Genomic DNA, 15,881 nt, shown 5'->3' on the forward strand with positions numbered 1-15,881 from the left:
GTCTCTGTTTTACCTGATCTGACATAAGTAGGTTTACCTGCTTGTGTTCTCAGGAGCATCATGAGGATGAATAAGATAAACAATGTCAGGATCATATATAAGTAAGCTGATGACTCTTGCCCCTCATCCTGGAGCATCATCAAGTAGCTGTCTCCTGGGTCTGCCGAGAGTGTTCATGAATTAAAGCTCCTGTGTTGTTCCAGGTCAACTGTTGCCAGCAAACCGCAATACACCGAGTCCCATTGATCCTGATACCATCCAGGTCCCGGTGGGTTATGAGCCGGACCCGGCAGATCTTGCCCTCTCCAGCATCCCTGGCCAGGAAATGTTTGACCCTCGTAAACGCAAGTTCTCTGAGGAAGAACTGAAGCCACAGCCCATGATTAAGAAAGCACGCAAAGTCTTCATCCCTGATGATCTGAAGGTAAATTGGAACTGGTAATCAGGCTTTGGGCAAATGGAGAGTGGGATCAAGAGGCAAATTAAAAGGGCGACCCCAGGAAGATCACATAAGCTAGTGAACAGAGGACTCGTGAGTTTTGATCCGGTTTCATGGCACATGACTCTAGGCAAGTTACTTCCTTTCTGAGTGTCTTATGAAATATGCCTTTCGTGTCTTGATGAGGCACAGAAAAAAGGAGAAGCAATAAAATATTGGAGTGATTTACAGCTCATGAAGGAAGCGAACCCAGTACTATCTGCAGTGAAACCCGTGAAAGCCCAATAAAATGTAACCCAAATATTTCAAGGTTGGAAAGAGAAAGAAAATTATTTGGGAAGGACACTTGGACCCCAAAAGCCTCCAAGGGCTACCTTCCCTTTCAGAATTTATTGATAATTAATTGCTGCCATTTCCATGTAGGCCTCAGGAAATAACAGGCGGAGACAGGACATCTCTCCACATTGCCAACCTTGGGTGGCCAGGGTGAATTTGGTTAAGGAAGCTGGCCGGTTCCCTGACACTATTTATATGTAATGTTCACTCTGTTTCTCAAGTAATGATCACTTGAGTATCTCAACAAAAGGTTAATTCTCAGTTTGTTTTTCTCTGCTATGCTGAAGGGATGCATTATTTATAAAGGAAAATAGATTTACTTTAGGAAGTCAGATACAATTTAAAACAAAATTAATCTGACACATTTAATGATACCTTAGGAAGAGTACTCTTTCCAAAATTATGCCATTTCCACTGATCCCAAAATAGAACCATTTTTGATTAGCCATTGCTTAGAAGGTTTTGTGTTTATGCCTTTTTCCAATCTTATGGACAAGAGAGATATGGTCGTATACATTCAAGGCATCGGAACCAGGCATAATTAGCCCTTTTCTAACTTCTGGTCCCCATTTCTCAAACCCAAATGTGGTTCACATGGAGAGACACTGCTAGGTTGGAAAAAATGGGAGTTTGGGACATTGTCCTGGACCTGATTTAGACCAGTTACTTCTGCTTTTCATATCTATAAAGAGTGTTGAAGGAAAAAGCACCCACAGATTTAACTCTCTGTTGTCATGCACGTACCTGAGATTACCTTGAGTGATGAATTGGCAAATATCAGGGCTGACAGGGCCTGCAGACAGTTGTTAGACCAAAGTTATCATTTTGCAGTTGAGGAAATGGAGAAGCAGAAAGGTGAAGTAAGGTGAACACTGCTAGTGAGATTAAGGCCTGCCTGGTCCCCAAGTCTTCTAGCTTCCAGAAAGGTCACTGCAGCATGTTGGCCCTGACAAGGCTACAACAGGGGCCAAGGGGTGACAGAACAATAGCTGTCACCCTGAGAATCTAAAGAGGAAAGAGCATAATAAAGAGATGAGAAAATCTAAATTGGTAAAGGAATGGATAGACTCAGATGGAGTAAGAAAGGGGCGCCATAAGATTAGGTCCTGGGCAATTAGGTATCTTCTTTCAACTGATGCTTTTCCTCATTGTGTGTTCTTAGCCATCCAGGTCTGTGTGTATTTTAGTTTGTCTCTTAAGCCAAACCAGGGAGCCCATTCAGCATGGATTTCCTTTTGAACAGAGGGTAGTTTGAAAGGACGTGGCTGAGTAGTAGATGGCACTTCCAGCCAGACCTTCACAGGGTCTCCAAGTTTACAAGTTCAAAGCAAAGAGCAAGCTTACTTAATAACCCAGGTAACCTTGGCAACAAAGAGGCCATGTGAAGCCTGTCTGTGCTGGAATTATGCATATACTGCTGTCAAGGCCGGGCCTGACCTTTTCATGTAGCAGGTGGGGAGCAGGCAGAAACATTCTTCTGCCATGTGTCCTTAGATTTCTTCAGTTGTGACTGAAGCCTCAGGTCACACACCATGAACTTGTGCAAAGCAAGAAGCAGAGCGGTTACATATTGCTCCTTCTGGCAGAGAGGACTGAGATAGGGGTGGGTGGGAGAGGTGTTTGAGGCCCCCAGCATTGGATGAGCAAACCAACTGAGTGAAATGGCCCTTGCCAATGGACTGGCTTCCCCACCGCTGCCTGAACTTCCTGTCCCTTGAGCCATTCATTTGGGTTAGCATGCATGCCCTGGGAGAATTAAGGGGTGGCATACTGGGATTCCTAGCTGAGAATCAGTTTAATCACATTGATGATCCATTCATTCACTGCTTGTGTGTGCCAAGGCCTGTATCAGGGGCTGAGAATTCCAAGGTGAGCCAGTACTGACGTTGTTCCTACCCTCAAGGAACTTCTAGTCTGGTGAGAAAAAGGGATGTTGACCCATCAGGAGGGGGCTGGAAAGGGTGAAGCGGCATCACCCATGAGACCCTGGACTGAGGGTGTCCTTGCTGGGTGGGGGTAACTGGGCAGCCAGATGTCATTCCCACCTGGGAGATAGAGAAGGGGACAGGAGATGTAGTGCCAAATTTATCAGCCCCAACAATAGCCTGCCTCCCCCCTCCCCAACCATTATGTGATAACAAAGGGAGGCAAGCTGGTTTTCCTAGTCCAGGACAGTCCTCCTTCCATCATTCCTGCCTTCTGCATCCTCTGCTTCATTCCTATTCTTAGCTCCCCTCCACCTGAGATGGTCTCGATTCCACGCCTTTCCTAGCTCATCTACAAGTGGGACAGGCAAGGCTGGGAAATGAAAGCACCTTAGAAGAGAAAAGAGCTCTAAGACACAGAGAAGTTTGTTGTTACCCTGAGGTCAGCTAGTGACTCCCTGGTCCTTAAGACCTGGTCACAAACCACCCAGTCCATGGCCCATGGTGGTACCACCCCGTCCTCCCCCCACCACACACACAGCTTCTACAATCTCCCAGGGGCTTGTTCTCATGTACTTCTTCCCCTCCTGGCCTCCGGTTCCTCTCTGTGGAGGTTCTGACACACCTAAGTCAGCCCTTCTGTCAAGTGATCTTGGAAACCACACTCCTGGAAACGCTGATGAGTGTGGTAGATTTACTGACACTACCAGGGGGGTGGAACTGGGGCTGACAAAATAACACAGACAGCTTCCTTGAGAACTGGAGGCTTCCCTCTTGTTAATATGCCTTTAGGCCCGCTCACTCCTGTGAAGACTCCCATCTCGGAGCTCCTCCCAGCTTGTCTCCATCAAGCTGGCCTGGCCTCTCTGAGACCCCTTCTTCCAGCTCCCCTCCTCCCTTTCAGAAGCGCAAACAACAAATCTCAGCAGCAGCCTTTGCACACCTCCCCTAGCTTACTTATCCAGGTATTCTTCAAAGGACAGCCTCTTCTCTAAGAATTCTGGTACCAGCTATTATGAAGATCATTTGTTTCACTTTGTTACATTTTATTATGAAGCGTGTAAAACGCTGGGAGTGCTTTATAAATAAGATAACAGTACCAGCTTGTGAAGGGCAGACAGAAGGCGCCTGCACACTTTTTGTGTCTCACATTTTCTTTGTTCAGGACAGATGTCTGCTGAGGATACTGGGCAGGTATGGGGTGGACCACTGACCTTGGACCTTGCTTGCAGCCTTGGCCCCAACCCATGTGACCTCTTCCAATGCCAACTGCCCCTTGGAATCCTGGGGGAGGGTAAAAACTGGCCTCACGCACTTCTTCTGGGTGGCATGTAACTGCAGGTGTTAGCCTTGCTAGGATGGAGGGACTTGCTGTTGCAAGTTCTTGAAAAAAGGGGGTGCAAAATTCGCCAGGTAGCACCATGAATGAATTGGGGAGGCCTGAAGGAAGACTTGCATTCCTTAGACTTCTTAGGCAGGTTTTCTTTTGTTCTGGCAGAGGGAGCAGCAATGGGGGAAGGACCGATGGCTTTCACAGCAAGCACAGTTAAACATTCCTCAGGCTGAGTCAGGCCTAGGGAACACTTAGGGAGGAAATGAGCATAAATTATTTAAGTGCGAACCACCAACGTGAATACATGGATTAGTGGCAGGTTGAAGTTTGGTGTTTTTCATTTTTGTTTTTGATTACCAAAACATGTACATGCCCATTATAGAATATTCTAATAGGCTATAAAATAAAAAGTAAAAGATCCTACCTCTCTCCTCCCTCCTTCATTCCCCGTTCTCAAGGCACCACTTTTTATAGCTTGGTATAGATCCTTCTGGACCTCTTTCTATGAATAGATAATATTATCAGTACTTTTTTTAACCAAAGTGGGATGAGGCCGTACGTATTTATCTGCAAATTGCCATTGTTTCCACCCACTAGTGGTGTATCATGCACATCTTTTGGGTTCAGCTGGATCATTATTTTTAACAGCTGCAGAGTATCCTTTTGCATAACTCTATCATAATGTAGTTATTAAATCTCCTACTGGTAATTAGTTTTTTTCTTCATTTTTCTATTACAAACAATACTGCAATAAAAATGTTGTGCCCGTGTCTATGTGCACACACATGAAGATTGCTATAGGATGAAATCCTAGAAGTGGAGTTGCTAAATTGATGGTATGTGCATTTAAATAACTGAGAGATATTGCCAAGTTGCCTTCCAACAATATTGTATCAGTTTATACCAAAAAGCGTCTGAGTGCCCATGGAAGAAAAAGGTTTGTAAAATAAATTTTCAGCAAAGAGAGTAAAGAAATTTGGAATGTAATTTAGGGTGTGAGGTACCCCACTTGCTTTCATTCCTCTGATCTCTCCTCCTTGGGCACTACTCTGCTGGGCAAAGAGAGTAGGAGCATATTGTGACATGTTGGTCCTTGCTCAGGAAGGAAGCCACGGCCCAGGGACCACTCTCTCAGACAAGCAGAAACTAAAGGAAGGAGACACAAGTTAAGACGCCTGGGCTGGTGCCTCAGCACAGCCCTGAGGCCTGCCAGCACTGTGGCTGACACAGCTCTGCTGAAATCTAATATCTTGTTTCTTTTTCCTTCTGTAACTAATGAGCAGGATGACAAATACTGGGCAAGGCGCAGAAAGAACAACATGGCGGCCAAGCGCTCCCGTGATGCCCGGCGGCTGAAGGAGAATCAGATTGCCATCCGGGCGTCGTTCCTTGAGAAGGAAAACTCGGCCCTCCGCCAGGAGGTGGCTGACTTGCGAAAGGAGCTGGGCAAATGCAAGAACATACTTGCCAAGTACGAGGCCAGGCACGGGCCCCTGTAGGATGGCATTTTTGTGGGCTGGCTTTTGAATAGATGGACCGTTTGTTTCCTGTCTGATAGCACCACACCTGAAGCAACCTTTCTGACATCAGCACTTTACCAGAGGCATAAACACAACTGACTCACATTTTGGTGTGTATGTGTGTGCATAGATGTGCTTGTGCTCATGTGTGTGGTCAGCGGTGTGTGTGCGTGCGCGCGCGCGCGTGCGTTCCTTTGCACTTGCCATTTTAAGATAGCCCTCTCATCATCTTTTAGTTCCAAAAAAGAAAGGTGCCATGTTTTTACTGGACTACGGAGACCTCTCGTGGGTTTCCCTGCCCCTCTCTTCACTCCTGCCCTCTCCTCGTTGCTTCATGTTCGCTCTGACGTCCTCTTCCAGGACCCTCTGCTTGGATTCGCTAAGAAGGGCCCTGGTAAAATAGTAGATCTCAGTTTTCAAGACTACGAGCTCTTGTTTCTGTTTAATCTGTAAGTTACCGTGCTAATAAGGTGCACAAAATTACTTAGCACTACACTGCAGTTCTCTTCGATTATAGGTTGCTTCCCTCATATTTTTGGTTTTGGTGATAATTGTCTTCAAATTTAAAGTGCTGTTTAGATTTATTAGATCCCATATTTACTTACTATCTACTAAGTTTCCTTTTAATTCTACCGACCCCAGGTAAGAGTACTATTATAGAACACAGAGTGTGTTTTTGCACTGTCTGTACCTAAAGCAATAATCCTATTGTACGCTAGAGCATGCTGCCTGAGTATTACTAGTGGACGTAGGATATTTTCCCTACCTAAGAATTTCACTGTCTTTTAAAAAACAAAAATTATGGTAATGCATTTGAGCATGCCCAGAACATCCCCAGGACAGGGAAGCAGAGGGAAATGCCGGGTCTAAGAACGAGGGGTTAATTTATCAGTAGATGAGCCAAAAATAATGCATCTTGGAAGAGCTTTTGACATTGGTATGTTTGGTTTTGTTCTCTCCCCCTCCCATACCCCCAGCCCCTACTTTTCTAGTTAACTTTTTCCATATCCCTCTTGATATTCAAAACAATTCAATTACTTAAGATTCAGTTTTCCCCATTTTTTGTAATATATATATTTTTGTGAATTATACCTTGCTGTTTTTAAAAATCAGTTAATTAAGTTAAGAAGCTGATGTTTTGTAAGACCCTTTTTCCTAGTGGTGTCATTTTTGAATGCTTCATAAATTAATGATCCTAGAGCTTACGTTTCTTATTCTCTGTTTGCTTTTGAACGTATGTGCTCTTATAAAGTGGACTTCTGAAAAATGAATGTAAAAGACACTGGTGTATCTTGGAAGGGGATGGTGTTGTCACAAACTGTGGTTAATCCAATCAATTTAAATGTTTACTATAGACCAAAAGGAGAGATTATGAAATTGTTTAATGTTTATACAGAGTAATTATAGGAAGTTCTTTTTTTTGTACAGTATTTTTCAGATATAAATACTGACAATGTATTTTGGAAGACATATATTATATATAGCAAAGAGACAAGGAAAACTATTCCATGTTTTAAAATTATATAGCAAAGATATATATTCATCAATGTTGTACAGAGAAGAAGCGCTTGGGGGTTTTTGAAATCTTTAATCTTTTACGCCTATCACTGACACATCAGCATGTTTTCTGCTTTAAATTAAAATTTTATGGTGATATCAAGGCTTGCTGTGACGAGTCCTGCTCTTAAATATATAAAAGGAGCTTTCTTGTTTCCTATTAGGTCTCAGAAAGAAGTCAGTTAATGTCACCCAAAAGCACAAAATGGATGTTAGTCAAATATTTATTGGATGATACTGTGTTTTTTAGGAAAAGCATCTGCCACAAAAATGTTCAGTTCACAATTATGAGTTCCTGGAATGGAATATCAGCAAAAGCACCCCAAACCATTCTGTTCTCCCCGATGGGCACGTGCGTCTTATGCAGTGTAAGATTGATGTCAGTGCTATGTGTATGGTTTATAATTTGATAGATGTTTTGACTTTAAAGATGATTGTTGATTTGTTTCACTAAGTTGTATAATGTCAAGAGATTCTGCTGTTATTGCAAAGAAACATTTTGTGTTAGATTAAAACACCCTTTCCTTGATGGGATTTTCTAGTTTCCTGCCTCCAGAGTACCTAATTCTTTAACGACCTTGGGGTCTCCTTGTCAGTCCATCACAATGCTTCTCTCATAGCGTCATAGTCTTGGAAAACCTGACGAATGGGATATTCCTACTAGGTATCCATTTGTCCTAAGCTGTAGATTGCAGTGGGAGACGGGAGAGTATTGGAATGAAATACATTGTGTAGGGAAATAAGTAATAAAACAAACAAAACTGTTTGCAGTGTTAAGCAGAACTGAATAAGTGATATTCAGAAAGGAACACAAGTGGACACAGAGTTGGTTTTTTTATAGATAAAGAGGCTAATTGCAGCAGAATTATTAAAGGGCAGTAGTGACTAAAACAGAGACAGATGATACCTTTGAGTGGAGAAGTGTTGAAGGATTGCATCCAGAATCATTTAAGTATAAAATGGTAGCTGACAAAACTGTATTGGAGCACTGGTCTTTCTTTGAATTAGGTTGTTTGTATCAAATGAGCATCACAAATGTTTTCCACAGAAGAAATAAAAAGATCATAATAAAACTTATTCTTTTGCATACCAGGGGAGGTTTCAGAAACCTACCTTGTCTTAAAAATTTGAAAACTTTGGAGTCTGTATAGGTAGGTGCCTTATATGTAGGTCATTGTCACCACACACACGTGAGCATGCACTCCTGCACTCTCCGCCTTCTATCCAGGGCAGTGAAATGGTAAATAAGGCAGTTCTGCTAAATGGCACGGGAAGCCGTGGCCCAATTTGGAATGACTTGGATCTACCAGGGTCAGATGAGATCTGCAGACTGCAGCTACTGTAAGAGTCCTGTTGTCATTTTTCTCCTTTTCATCATAAGCATCTTTCAGAGATTAATTACTTGGCCATTAAAAATGAATCCAAATCATACGTGCCAACATCATTTTGACACAATTTGGAGTGAGCTGCCTAGGACTTCCTGACAAGGTCGCATCATCATTTCTTTGAACTAGATTTGCAAAGAAAGGCAAAAATTTATCAGCCTCTTCTGCCCCTGCTACCTTCAGGAGGTAGGCGGGGAACAGGAGGGCTGCAAGTGATCACTTCCTCCTCTTAAGAAAGTGACCACCTTTTGACCATTCAGATCCCACACCGGGCAAGACTGGGATAGGCCTTTCATCTTCACATATGACAGGCCTCCACGAAACCATCCCTTGAAGCAGAAGGACCATTTGTTCAAGGAGAGTGCAGTTGGGATTCTGGCATTGGGTGGCATGCCAGAATACCCAGATAACCCACAGTTTTCTTCTAACTCACCGGTTTTGTGAGGGAACTCAAAATAATTCTAAATGTACATTTAAAAGGCCTTGGGTGTGTTTTCTGAAGAGTCAAGAAGGATTTTGTGGGCCCCCACCCATAACCCAGGGTAAAACAACATCCCTTCTGTAAAATGCAAAATTATACTTTGCTTTTTCCAGTAATTTATCTCATTTTCTCCCGATGTTCCTTTTAGGAAATCTCAAACTTTATCAGTCAGAGTGGTCCCAAAGCAGGCTGGCTTGGCTTGCTTGCCTGTATGGGGGTGTAGAGGCCTGGATCTAACCCGAGGTCAGCAAGCTGCAGGTGAGTGGAGACTGGGTGTTCTGCCCTCCATGTGGTAGAGCCCTTCTGCTCCCAGTCTGCCAGCTTCCTGCTGAGGGCTCCCAGGCCCTGCTGGGGAGGCCAAGGTCTCCTCCAGGATTTCTCTACAATCAGTAATATCATTTTAAAAATGAGCAAAGCCTTCTCCTACATCTTGATCTATTGCATTTGGCAACTGAAGTCAGTGCATTTTAGAGAGGGCCAGGGGTATGTAGGGGAGTGTGTGTGTGAGAATATTTAAGGCAAGACGTACAATCTTTAATTTGGGAGCGCCTTACCAAACATAATAATCTACCATTATCCTTTTGGCAACACCACAAAGATTGCATCTGTTAAACAGGTACAAGTTCACATGAGGTCAGTTTAATTGTACACGTGGTATCGGTGGTGTTTATGCTGTTAAGTCCAAACCTTTGTCTGTTATTCTTAATGTTTAATAAACTTTGAATTTTTTTCTTTCTCTCATGTATTGTTGTTGACAGTCTACTAGAAATTAGATTCGATTCCCACTTTTATCACAAAAAGACCATTTACAGAGGTTAATTACATAGATAATAGCATGATAGCACTATAGAATTCATAATAAATTAACACTTATTGAGTGCTTATATGCCAGATACTGTGCTAAACACTTACATGGACTGTTTAATCCATGTCAACCCTATGAGGTAGGGACAATTGTTATCCCCATTTTACAGAAGAGAAAATAGAAGGTTTGGGAGGTTAAGTAGCTTACCTAACATTACCTAGAAGTGACAGAGATGAATTCTGATCCATTGAATGGGCATCATTTAGAGGGCGGTTCCCAAAAACCAGTCCAAAGACTGTTTTCTAGGTGGAAGTCTAAGAATTGTCTGGGAGCATATTACAGGACTACAGACCTAGCAATACTGAGTTAGCAGATCTGGAGTGGGGCCCAGAAATTGAAATTTTTTGAAGACTCCCTGCTAACTCCCATGGGTGGCCAAGTAATTGGAGCCAAGGATTTATAGACTTGGCCTTACTTTGAGTTCCTGAGCTTTGGGGCATCTGCATAGAAGCTTCAAAACTTTCATAATTACCTGAAATTGTATGCAACTTTTTGTGTATAAACACATATATTCATTTTTCTGTAGAGGAGATCTATGGCTCTTTTTCCTCCCCCTAAAATAATCTGTGATGTAAGATAGAATAAAGACCCCTGATTTATAAGAAGGCTGATGGAGTGTGGTGGTTCCCAGCCCAGGCTGCCATTAGAGTCACCTGAGGAGCTCAAAACATTGGCACTGCGTGGGCCACAGCGCAGGCCAAGGAATTCAGCATCTCTGGCATGTGAGAAGGAGGTTCTGTGGTGAGGAGCTTGATGAAACTGGATTCAGAGCTGTCACTTAGCAGGTGTGTGACCTTGAGCAATCACTAAGCAATTTTGAACCTAAATCTCTTCATCTGTGAAATGAAGGTGTAATCTCCACCTCTGAGGGTTGTGGAGAGAACTAATGACATAACAAATGTCTAGTCTCTGGCACATGATACATCCTCAATAAATAACTGCCGTGAGGGCCCGGGGAGTAGAATGTGTGCCTGGAGCACTTTTCCCAGTTCAATATTTCAGACCGTTTTTTCCTTCAAAGAGGACAGAAAACAGTTCTGTTCAGAAGACAGAGCAGGGAGTAATGGTGTGGGAATGGGTGATGCCCTCACATAGATAATGTTTACATACTCTGACATCCGTAATAGATGATAGCTTTGTACACAGGTCAGTGGGCATCCATCCTCTTGGTGGCACCACCCAGTTTAGATTGAGCAGTTATAAGTTAGGGTTCAGCTCTACTTTTATCATCAAACACCTTTCTCCTCTCTTGGAAGAATAGGTACAATGGCCTTAACTTAAGATTCTCTTTGGGCAACTCATTTTATATTTGGTGTCTTCAAATCTCTTAGAAGAAATGACTGCTTCTGCATGCCTGAGGGACGTTGGACTCTAATATGGCAGGAACCAATATGAAGCCAAGCTGTGCAGACGCCCAGTCACTCACAAGCCCTCAGTCCACAGACCCATCACACGCTGCCCATGTGGGACAACTCTCCCATTTCACATTTAAGACATAACAAACCACCCAACCATCAAGCCCTTCTCTTCAAAGCCAAGAATTCCATTCCCTCTTTGAAGGTCATTGGCTTAGAAGTCTCTTTGGGCATCTTTAGTCAGGAACTGGGGAAGAATTTTTGAAATCTTGCCTCTGTGGTCCAGAGATGGCTTCTTGGTAGTAAATCAAAAGGACCTTTTATGGACGAAAGGCTGATGAAGAAGATGGTGAGCTTCCTCTGCCTCCCGGGCTTTGAGTCAGTGAGGACTTGGTCCAAAGGCCCCTCCCTCTGACTTCTTTTCATCCTACAAAGCCTGGCACAGTGCCTGGAAACCATAGGAAAATCTGATAATTACTGAGTCCCAAGCCTTGTACCTGCCACATCTTATTTAATTCTTACACCATGAAATAAGTACTATTATTATCCCTGGTTTGCAGATGAAGCAACAGGCTCACGGAAAATGAAGGAAGCAGAATTTAAACCCAGACACAAAGCCTGATTCCAGAGTTTGTGGTCTATACCAACTACTCCATGGCTTCTTTCATAAATGAGTTGCACAGCAAAGGCAAAAGGCATTGGCTGTGGTTAGGAGGGTGAGCCTGGAGCAGACAAACCTGGACTTGAATCCCAGCTCCGTCACTCACCATCTGTACGACTTTAGAAAATTCACCAAATCACCCCGAGCGTTATTTGTAAAATGGGCATAATAATACTCTCTTTATAGGGTTGTTAGTAGGATTAAGTGAGAGCATGCATGTAAAACACTTAGATCAATCCCCAGAGTATAATAGGAATTCAAAAAAGATTTGCTTTTTGTAATAATAGTAATTATTAATTTGCTTGATTTGATTTCACTAGTGATGTGTTAAGTTAGAGTCAGGCCATACATTGTATATTTTAGTGGATGCATTTTTATCCTGCAAATACTTGATTCAATAGCCACTGCTGGGTTTTGGCAACATCCCTGTTTTATGGATGAGTAAACAGGGGAGAGAGTCTGACCGCTTCATGAGCCAAATTATGTTTCTGAGATTGATTTTATATACATAAAATTCATGAAGCTTTACCAATTTTAAGCCAATTATGTTGCCTGTGATATTGTGGGGATTTTGGAGATCTTTACTTTAATGAATGTCCTGAATGTACTGAAAGACAGCCTTGCAGCACGAGAGGAGCCCCCTGCTCACACAGAGATGGAAAGTCATGGGTGATTCCTAAGAGTCTTCCTCTTAGCATCTGCCTTCAGGCCTGCCTCGGTCTCCCCTATCCCTACCTATCTCTGTCTCTATCTCTATCTCTATCAGTTCCTGCTAATCACCTGTAGACCGAGGCCCAGGCCCACACCATCCATGACAAGGGTAAGAAATACGTCAGCAGCTTACCAAACCATTTCTTTTCCTTCTGGATGTTCATCTAGATCACTTTTTCCAGCTCCCCTTGTATTTGATGTGGCCATATAACTGAATTCTGGCCACTGGAATAAGAGCAGAAGTGATCATGGCTGTCACTTCACCACTGGTCAATAAACATTGCCACATGATCCTCTCTCTCTTCTTCTTCTGGCTGCAACAGACAGCCTCAGGAAGGTGGAGACTAAGAAAGAAGGTACAGAGGTCCCTGAGTCACTGAACTGTTACATGAGGGACAAAAGTCTTCCCTGTATTAAATCTTTGAGATGCTGGGGTTGATTGTTGCAGTGGCCAGCCTCTCTGATCTGAGAACATTCTTCTGAAGTCCAGTCCTTATTTGAGGTCTTGACATCTTTGCCAAGCTCCTCCCCATGAGGGGAGTGGAGGATGGTTCCTGGTTGGAATGCAGGCTCATCAGCTCTCACATAGGTGACTTTGAGGTTTACCTACCTCCTGGACAGACCTTTCACGCTGGTTTGGCGCAGCCTGCTGGGTTGGGCCTTCAGATTATCACTGCCTGCATCTTGCCTTAGCTTGCCCTGCATTTGAACACTGTCCAGAGCTATCCAGTTGCCCTCGGGGGATGAGCCTCTACATCCAGGCCAGCTTTCCTAGTCTTCATCCCCTCCCCGAGTCCAAACTCTCCCCTGGCCTCTTGTTCTCACTTCCATCCCTCACCCTAGGTATTCAGAGACTCACCTAGAAATGAGGCCTAACATTTCTTAGAGCACTGATCTTCCCATTTTCTTACTCACATACTCCCTAAAATTCTTTTTAAACCATGAAGCCGCAATGCACATTATAAAGTTGACGTTTAAAATTTTTCATCACAAGTTTAAATAGTTGCAAAGGATGCAATAGCTGCTCTAAGTATTGGTGTTTTGAAATAAACCACTACATGCCTCTTTCTAATGTATCCAATGAACTATAGAAACCCTAGAGATTTGATACCAACATACATTTGAAAAATGCAGTTGGAATTTGTGCAGCCCTGCTTTTTTCCTCAGAATCGTTGTTTCCATTGTATTTTCCCTCCTTGAATTTGTTCCTCATGTCATATATTTTTGTGCTTGAAAGTCTTGTATTCACCCTCATCATATTTTTCAGCCATAAAACCGTATCTACAGACTGAGATTGTTATTTTTATTGTCTCTGAACATAAGGCTCAAAAAGTTTTTAAAGATTTTCTTTAGGTATGATTTACAGTCACCTTTATTACTACTATACAATTGATCAAAACCATATACATATATTACATTTTTGGGTAAATTTATTATGGACCTTAGAAAGCAAAACTTTAATGAAACTACAAATCTAGGGAGATGGATATGGGTGGTTGTGGTGCCTTGACAACGAAAGACTTTGCAGACAGCCAACTTCTGTCTGCAGAGACAGCCGACTTCATTGCCCCTTGGTGCCCCAGACTTCTTACACCGGAACTAGAGCCCTGAACTGTAGTAAGATTTAGGTTGGGTGGGAAGTACGCATATCTCTGGTAAAGTGGGAGGAGTATGATTGTGGAAGAGGAGGAAAGGAAAGGAGAAACAGCATGAGGCCTCAGCAACAAGCACTTTCTTAGGCAGATCAGTTTAAGAAAAAGTACCTAGAGAAGTCGAGGATCTAGAAATTCTCTTAAAATTTGCCTCCGCACCCATATCTCTTGGATATACTTTGTGTACCACTGGATGCATGGCTCCCCAAATCTGGAGATTATGCAGCCTCAAAGCAGGACATTTGAGTGGGGTGGATGGGGGTTAGGGAGCAGAAAGGTCATTTAGCCAAGTCTTACATTTTTAAAATGTGAGAATTTACATTTCAAATTAGGATGTTTGATTTGTCACCAAATGAATATACATTCACAGAGATAGAATGACAACTTTTTTGTAACTTTCTTTGGGCATTCTTCATCTTTTGAAGTATACTTTAAAATACATAAATTAGAACAGGCCCCAAATCTCCCTCAACCTCTGGGGGGAAGCAGGAAGGGTCTAGGGGGCTCACAGGGAAGGGGATGGTTGAGCTGAGTGAGGAAAAGCAGGAGTTTGTCAGGAAAAGATGTGGAGGGACATTCCAGGTAGCACAGACATGAGAGAGAATGGAGCCCTCCTAGGGGTGACAGCACTGTTGGATCATAGGGTATGAGGAGGAGAGTGATGGAAAATGAGGTATGGCCAGACCATCAGTGTCCTTGCATACCACTCCAAGGCCTTTGGTCTTTTTCATGATCAGGAGGATGACATAAGCAGATTCCTGTATTAGAAAGATTGCACTGGCAGCTATGTGGAAGATGGATTGCAAGGAATTAGGAAGAGTTGGAGGGTGAGGGATGTTCTACATTAGTCTCCAAATAAGGCTCTAAGCTTGAGATGGATGGATGGATTCAAGAGCTATTTAGGGAGTTGAATCCATGGGGTTTGGTGGAAGAGTCAAGGGCAGTCCTAAGGTTTCATTTACATGATCTCAGCTGATCAGTGTTTCCCAGCCAGGGATGCATAGCAGGCTCATCTGGGGAGCTTGTAAAAACACCTATGCCTATACCACCCTGAGACTTGCAGCCTCTGGTATGGAAGACTAGCCTGTTTTCCTTAGAAACTTCTCCCAGTTGAGTCTCCCCTGCACACCCCTGGTTGGACAGCACTGCACTGACCCTCTAAACACTCTGAGAAGGATGTGGATCAGAAATTGTAGCCTTCACCTTTCACTTAAAGAAACTAAGGCTCAAAGAGTTCTGAAATCAGAATTTCTGGAGCAGAACGTACAACTAGGAAATGGTAATGCCAGGGTTTATAGCCAAGCCTTTTGGACTCCAAACCCTTTACTCTTCCAGATATGCTGATCCTTGCCTACCTGCCTGTTCTCCTGTTCTGCTTGCCCACCTGGCTTAGAGAGTCCTGAGTGGGCCTGACGTGTTTATACTTGTGAACTCCACCTCCATCCACAGCTGCCCGAACCAGGACGGACACCTACCCCTAGAGAAGCCACTCCATCGAATCAGCTAAGAATCTGATCTAAGACTGGCTCTCAAACATTGCTGCCCATTTGAATCACCTAGGGAGCTTTAAAAAAGAAAATCCTGATGTCCAGGACATAAACCTTTATACTGATTGTATCAGAATCTGCTGGAGCGGGTGGAACCCAGGTATCAGTAGTTTA

General features: G+C 43.3%; 1 protein-coding gene and 1 long non-coding RNA gene across 6 annotated transcripts in view; one reads left to right on the forward strand and one right to left on the reverse strand.

Annotated features, from left to right (window-relative positions):
- The window catches only part of HLF (HLF transcription factor, PAR bZIP family member), a 52,658-nt gene extending 42,941 nt beyond the window's left edge, over nucleotides 1-9,717 (forward strand). For 4 of the 5 annotated variants that reach the window (XM_070560755.1, XM_070560753.1, XM_070560754.1 and 1 more), the window contains exons 3-4: nucleotides 204-424; nucleotides 5,317-9,717. In XM_070560755.1, the coding sequence (XP_070416856.1) occupies nucleotides 204-424; nucleotides 5,317-5,532 (437 nt within the window). In that variant the 3' untranslated portion in view covers nucleotides 5,533-9,717. Of the gene's footprint in view, nucleotides 1-203; nucleotides 425-5,313 lie in introns of all 5 variants that reach the window. The other variant, XM_070560752.1, reaches the window with a different exon arrangement.
- LOC139073918 (uncharacterized) lies at nucleotides 8,068-12,912 on the reverse strand. The gene is made up of 2 exons (XR_011523100.1): nucleotides 12,702-12,912; nucleotides 8,068-11,644 (listed from the first exon to the last, which is right to left on the reverse strand). It is a non-coding gene; the product is annotated as an uncharacterized lncRNA (long non-coding RNA).
- Between the last annotated feature and the right edge of the window lie 2,969 nt (nucleotides 12,913-15,881).

This window comes from Equus przewalskii, chromosome 10, assembly GCF_037783145.1.
Source record: "Equus przewalskii isolate Varuska chromosome 10, EquPr2, whole genome shotgun sequence".
Classification (NCBI taxonomy): Eukaryota; Metazoa; Chordata; class Mammalia; order Perissodactyla; family Equidae; genus Equus; species Equus przewalskii.